Source organism: Pinus tabuliformis, chromosome 6, assembly GCF_031772625.1.
Source record: "Pinus tabuliformis cultivar Carrire ecotype Pingquan chromosome 6, CPIR1, whole genome shotgun sequence".
Classification (NCBI taxonomy): domain Eukaryota; kingdom Viridiplantae; phylum Streptophyta; class Pinopsida; order Pinales; family Pinaceae; genus Pinus; species Pinus tabuliformis.
The window spans coordinates 733,200,239-733,207,633 of record NC_142292.1 but is presented as its reverse complement, the minus strand read 5'-3'; the positions used below and the strand labels follow the sequence as shown (position 1 = coordinate 733,207,633).

Here is a 7,395-nt window from a genome sequence, read left to right as displayed (position 1 = left end):
ATATATATGGGATGGTTTTGAAAATTATATAAGCTTAATTATAAATACACTCATGATTAAAAAATGGTTCTATATGACGGTGAAATAAGATAACAATTTCTAGAGTGGTTTAAGAATGACATGACTGTTTTTAAATTCGTTGGTGTCCGTTCAGTCCAGTAGTCACAGGCCAAGGCTACGATCATTAATTAATTAGTATGCAGAATATCGTCGCAGCTCAATCGTGGCAGCCCACTTCACACATCCATCTGTCTATAATTCCTGGAAAAATACCACCGTAAGAACACGTATCTTCGGAGCACAGTATGACAGAGAACACATATTATGTGTGACGGAGATCACGTCGAATCACACATATAGGATAAAGCGTTGACAGAGATCACCATTGAACGCTTGACAGAGATGAAGTTGATTGATACAACAATTATTATGTGTGAAAGAGATCATGTGGATCCAATATACATTACATATAGGTTATGTGTGAATTTTGCAGCCAACCATCTTTGCGAAACGTTATAGAAAATAAACAATGCTGCTGCAAAGTGTAACAGATAGAGCCGGCTGCTTCGCTTATATGCGAATCTCTGATGATCGATAGTTACAAAATATGTTGATGGTTTATCAGATTCTCCTACCACACACCACCCAGGCTTCCCAATTTCCAGAAGATTGTAAGTCCTATTTGATGAACATCTCTTCTCTCCGATTCTATTCTGTCTACTGCCTTGCTTAAGCTGATTTCAATTTAACAGTTGCTCGGTGCAATTGTTTGGAGCCTCTGAAAGAGTGACCAGGAAACTAGCGCAGAGGTTAAAGCAGCTATGTCGGACAAGAAGTAGAAGATAATAATAGAGTATCAATGACCAACATGGGTGGGACGCCAAACAACCCTCCTTTAATGGATGATGTTGTCGAAAACTCGCCAGCCCATTAGTGAGATTTCACATCTGGATAGGACAAATAATAAGCTCCAGAATCTTGGACTACGATAAAAGTCTCTGGTGATATTACTTTGGTCGAGGTAAGCCGATATAGGCTTTTTCTCTTATGTTAAAATATAATGATAGCCATCTTATTTTTACAAGTTCTCTTTTCAGTAGCAAAACTGTATCTACATTTGAAAGCTATAAGGTTGAAGAGTTAGAAAACGCCGTATCCTCTTGTCATGCTCTTGCATGTGAAGAAGTATTTCGCTAAACAGACGAATAAATCAGTCTACATACCTTGTTTCATTTTGCAATTTTCTTGTTTGTAGCATCCAAGCTTTGGTACTTAAATAATCTACTTAAACTGTGTTGTTGCTTTAAAGTAGAATTACAGATCTACTTTAGATGGCCCAAAGTGACCATGTCAATGTCATGCTCAAGTGACCATTTCACTTACAAGGTTAAGGTTCCTATGATGAAGGATATGATTCTTTTCAAAGATGGAAAAGGTATCAATTTTGTTTAATGAACTGACATGGAGCAGATTTTGTGTAACTTTATTGTTCATGGGGAGTGGCAAAAACCTTAAATTCAATTGGATGATTATATAAGTGCAAATTTTTGCGAAGAAGAAATAGGTGGGCATACTTTGCATGAATTGAACCATCGTTGATGTTGTAATTTTTCTACATTATTTTATGGAGTCAGAAACTTCTTCCTCCCTCACTTAAGCCTGTGTTGTGTTTTTCGCTTTAGGGAGTCAGATACTTCTTCCTCACTTAAACTTGTGTTGTGATTTGCTTTTTTGATTCTGACTTATCCATCCATCTTCAGATTTTGTAAAATGGAGAATGCTTAGATTCATGCATCTCATCAGGGTCTAGCAGCAACTATTCTGCTTCGAACGATGATGCCATTTCCCTGCAAACAGTGGCCAATCATGTCAGTGAAGATTTTCCTGTGAATGGGTAGGTTTCTGTGGGTAAGGGCCTTTCCTGGGCTATTACTGCCCGTATGTCATGTCAAATAAATAAAAAAATCTTTACTTTATTACTAGCAGATGTAGGTATATCAGTATCAATATTAGGTATCTAAGCCATGACCAGTAAGATCTTTTGGCTGATTTACACATCAGAATAGATAGATGAAGCAAACAATCTTGATCCGGATGCAGTTGATCTAGTCGTGGATCGAGCGCCACGCACAGATATATAACCAGTAGTAACAGTTAGAGATCCATATCAAAGACAACGAGTAGTAGCATATCCAGTACCAGAACATGTAGTTCACCTTGAATATGTTGAAGCATCGCTTGTAAATGCTCAGACCCAGAAGCAGCTATAGCAACGTAAGCATATCCATAAGTACCAGTAGACTCTGAAGCAACTGTCGACATTGGTAAACCGATTGAAGATCTTTGCAGAATTAAGAAACGTGGCTCACAATAACTCTGTCACCGAATCCAATACTATGTTTAAATAAAATTTATTTATTATTATAATTTAATCTAGTTAATTAATTAATTTATTATTATTATTATTATTATTATTTCATCTATTAGATATTATTGGATATTAATTTATCTAATTTAAGTCGGAAGAAATATATAAAATAAATTATTTATTATGACTGTAATAAAAATTTGACTTATTCAACATTAGATATTATAAATAAATTTAATTCAAAGGTATAAAAAGAAAGGATATCATTCAATTTGGTTTTAGCTGTCAACCAATAAGCATATGCACGCAAAGCGTTCATTTTTATTAATAAATATACTAACTTGGGTAGCACCTCCTTATGGTGGGTGATGTCCGGTGATACATTGTTATGACTGTTGGTCTTTTAAAGAAATAAACTTAGGTTTTCCATGCAAATTGAGAAGTAGAACACAACTGTTTTTGAAAGGTCATAAATTGGATTATTATTATTTCACTTGTAACATATATTTGGATTGTAATAAGAAAAGTTGTAAATGTATAATAATAAGAAATAAATGCGCAGGATAATAAGAAAAGCTGCAAATATAAATTGTATTCATGTGGTGTATCGAGATTATTTATACACATGGTGATTCGGTTCTCGCTTCCCTGAGTTACATCCATGTCTGGTGTTATTGGATGTAGTTTCCCATCATCAATGGACATCATTTAGAACTTGCTTACTAATAACAAATTCTCCATGGAATGAATTGCTCACAGATGTAGAATCGAAGCACCCTGCGAGAATATGACTTGGGCGAGGATCCTGTAAGTTTTCTCTGTTGGATGGAAAGAATCCCAGAACACATATTTCGATGCATCGGAGCAGGCCGGGATCACGGGATTGCACAGTACAGCTGTCTCCAGGAAACCTGTTCCGCAGCAGCCTCTCCTCACTTCTTCAAAGCCTTTGGACACATTAATTTATAAACTGTTAGCAACCTCCCAACATAAGTGCCCTGAAACTTATTAAGCATGAAGGGATTAGAGAGAGCGAGAATATTACCATAATTACTGGGATTCTTTATTATGTCAAACAGCTTATCATATATGTCAATATAAGCCATTTTAAGACCAGGAAGTGTGGGTTTCAATGTCTCTAGTAAGGCTGCAGCTTTTTGATTAAATGACATCGCCACATCATTAAACTCATCAACGCACGTGTTACCGATCAAGTTGTGCAGAGTAATTTGTGAAGGCAAACATCCGAAAGGAGGAAGACCGATTAGGCCAAATCGGGTGGCACCTTCCCTGTAAATAATCTGTAACAAAATCATTCGGTATCACACCATTGTCCGAAGGAAGGAATTTTCCATTATTCATATTGATGCTATCAAATTATAAGAAATTTGATTACTTCAATTTAATATGTTAAAATATAGTTATAGTACTTAGTTAATTCCAAAACTAATATCTAAAATCAAAAACAATTTTGGTAATTCTCTGATACTCATATATCCGTCAACATGAAACAGCATCGTTAATGTAAAAACAATATGGTCACCTGTATAAATTCTGAGAGTCTCTCGAGAAGATGATCCTGGAACTCGGTAACAGTATACAATGCACTAGTAATGGGATTGATATAAAAATTGTTGGCAAAGTCATCGGTTCCCATACTTATCGCAAACAAGCCTCTCGATATTAACTTGCTGGCATTCTTCTCGCCTACCATATCTACGAGCTGGTTTCGATAAAGCTTGAAATTTTCCAGCTGCTGCCGCAGATTTAGAACATTCTGCATGAATTCAATATCATATTTCAGCTATGAAATGTTTTTCTGTATATCTAAATCCTTCTATCGCTATAGCATCACATCTAAAACATGTACTAACGATGGTGAGTGCGGTCGTATCATCATATCCACTAGCAGAAGAAGCAAAGCTCGCGCCTTTCACAAATCGCGATCCTTGTAATTCAGGATCCAAATATGCGAGCACTGTATCCGAAAGGCCTGCTAATTCGGCTGTATACAATGGGAAAAATTAAACATGAACATTATTACAGAAAGATAATAAAAGTACTAGAATTGGAAAAATTAAAGCTAAACATTTTTCCAAAGGTTAATAATAGTCCTGGAATTGTGTTCATGATACAGAAAACTGTACCGGATCGATTAGAAGCATTCAAAAAAGAAACCCTGCTATCAGTTCCTATGTCGACCTATGCAAACGAAGACATGATACGTTCTCTTTATACATTAAAATGATAAGTGAAAAGTTGGGGGCAGTGGTAAGTACAAACTATATCTGTTACTAATTTTCCGTTGGTAAATCGACCAGTAGGTTTATGATCCTTGAAATCTCTCCCATACGGAGGAAAGTTGGCCTTTGCAATCGTCGCAAGTGCATTGTTATTACCAGGGTCTACAGTAGAGTCTCCAAATACGTACAAGGCTGGCACCAAAGGCTTTGTGGCCTTTGTCTTTGCATCCGTTAAATTTGGTTCACGCAATGCTAGGAAAATACAAAGACATGTCACGATACAAAGATGAAGACGCGCCCCCATAGCTGATACTTCTGTCTGAATTGTTACGGCCCGCGCCCAGGTTAAATAACAGGCTGATGGGTTTACTTGCGTTCGTGATTTATCACGGAATGGAATTTGACGTCACGGGCAATTTGCCCGTCACGGGGGTAATTTGGCTGTTTAACGGTTACTTCTCGTTATTGCGTCATCCTTCTTCGTAAAACTCTCTCATCGGGCACGGAATATTGTCATATTCAAAACATCTGGGCGTGGGCAGGATAATTCCTGGCACACCTTCATTATTAAACTCCCGTGCATATTAACACTGAGGTCAGTTCCCACCGACATACTACAATTCCTTACGTGCTGTTCGCACCGACCTAATAAAATCCCCTCAGAGGTGTGTACATAAGGGGTTTTATTAAATCGGTATGAACTGACCTTGTTAATATGCACGGGAGTTCAACAACAAAAAGGACCATCGAATTGTGGTGGCCAGATGATTGATTAAGTGAAAATTCTTTTGTTTGTTTTTGTTTTCTTTGTTTTTTTTTTTCGCCGGCAGAAATGTAGTATAACTTTTGTAATATAATTTTTTTATTGATTTTGGCCCGTAGGATTTATGCAAATTTTAACATAAATCTATTTATTTATTTAAAAAAATAACATAAAAATATAATTGGGGAAAAAATTATATTTTAACGAAAAATTAAAACTGTACTATGCTATTTTCAAAATAAATGGTTCAAATTCTCTCTCACATTCACATGAAATTATGTCATATTTGAAAAGCATCAAGGGCTAAAATATTTTCCATCTCTCGCCGTTATAAATTTGATATTTAATATATAAGCAATTTCAAATCAGAGTGTCAAAATAAAAGTCAGTAATCTTATTAATTAATATTCTAAGTTTAGTGTTAGCCAGAGAGTTCTATTCTTCTTATGTAATGATCATGAAATTGTTTTATATAATATTATTGGTTAAATTGATGTTGTCATATAAATTAAATGGTTAGTAAATGGTTAGAGATAAAAGAACATTTACTTTATAATATATCCCATATTGGCAAGAACAAAAAAAATCATAAAAATTGATTAAATTATAACTTTGTTTTAGATTATTATTATTATTAATTCTAAAAGAACTAATATATCAGCATATATACATTTAAAAAACATGTAACAAGACTTTTAAGCTCTTTTGTAAGGATAATTGTGGCTATAATAAGTGTGTGGGAACCACGACTAGTTGAACCTTTGATTTAATATTTACAAGTTTTCATTTAAAGTTAATTAACACAACTGGAAAAAAGGACAACCTTTATGGATCCTTAGTTTGAGGGAAGATTACATGCTTGTGTCTTGTGAAAAGTCATTACCTTATAGAATTTAATGTGAAGCGATTAGGGCCAAACTAGAGTTGGTAGAATTGTTGATAGAGTTGTTTATGGGAGCAAAGATTGGAATTGCGGTGTCCATTCTCATCTTTTCCCTCTCATAGATTAAGAAGACACCATTTTCTAAAGGACCACACCAAAGAGCTAAGACGGTGCCCTATCGGTTGTGCCAAGGAATGTAGGAGAAATCTTACAAATACACACAACATGAATGAATTTGGGGTTGGATGATTCACTAGGATCTCTTAGACTATGTTAAAACCACCGAAATTCCTTCATTTAAGCGGGTGTTACTAGTGTGGAGAACATAGATTGAAATCAAACCATTGGGTGCTTGTCGTTGGCTGTCAAACCACTTAGTGCTTGCTTGTCAGCTTTTAAACCATTAAGTGCTTTCCCATTTTCTATTAAACCACCTAATTATGGGGTGTTTACTTGTAGTTACCCCTCCCACCCCCTTGGACCTTCCAAGTAGAATAATAGGTGTTACTTTATCCGAACCCAACTTCTAAGGTCTCATTATGGAAATGGGGTTACAAAAAATTTTAAACTTAAACTTTCTCGAAACTAAAAGTTGATACCACCATCACATATGGCTCATCGAGAGCTTTGCAACAATATAAAATTTATCTCAACTTGACTTATTGATCAAAAGTTATGGATGTTTAAAGGTTGGACAATAAACCCTTGTCACATCAAAAGGGCATTGCCACATGGTACCCTTGTGGCACTTGCCATGCCAACACTCACTTGGGCCCCACGATCGTTCCCTTCACTAGTTTTGGTGACTGAATTATGTTATAATGGATTTCAGTGTTTTCTTCTTGCGATGTTAAACCCATGCCAAGCCTACTGTCAAATATTCCTACTGTCACCTATTAGGAGTTATTCCCATTCGTCAGTCCCATTTATAGCAGCCATCACTACCACATGAAATACCATAGAATGGACCCCCTAAGGTCCGAGACTGTGAAATGCATAAATTGTCGACAAGAGTCGGGGAGACTTCTCATCTTCTAGCCTCCATCAATTTTTGTCTCTCGCCCTACTCGCTAGTATACAAAACAAAGAGTTAAGGCCTGTTGGGTCCCTATAATACTAGTGATTACCCCATTACTAT

The 7,395-nt window shown here is 35.9% G+C and overlaps 1 protein-coding gene across 1 annotated transcript; it reads right to left on the bottom strand.

Moving 5' to 3' along the window:
- Window positions 1-2,932: 2,932 nt before the first annotated feature.
- On the bottom strand, window positions 2,933-4,915 carry LOC149260809 (GDSL esterase/lipase At5g03810-like). The gene is made up of 6 exons (XM_089460972.1): window positions 4,652-4,915; window positions 4,516-4,570; window positions 4,243-4,373; window positions 3,912-4,145; window positions 3,414-3,669; window positions 2,933-3,315 (listed from the first exon to the last, which is right to left on the bottom strand). The coding sequence occupies exons 1-6, from the start codon at window positions 4,913-4,915 to the stop codon at window positions 3,122-3,124; spliced, it is 1,134 nt and encodes a 377-aa protein (XP_089317098.1). The 3' UTR covers window positions 2,933-3,121.
- Between the last annotated feature and the right edge of the window lie 2,480 nt (window positions 4,916-7,395).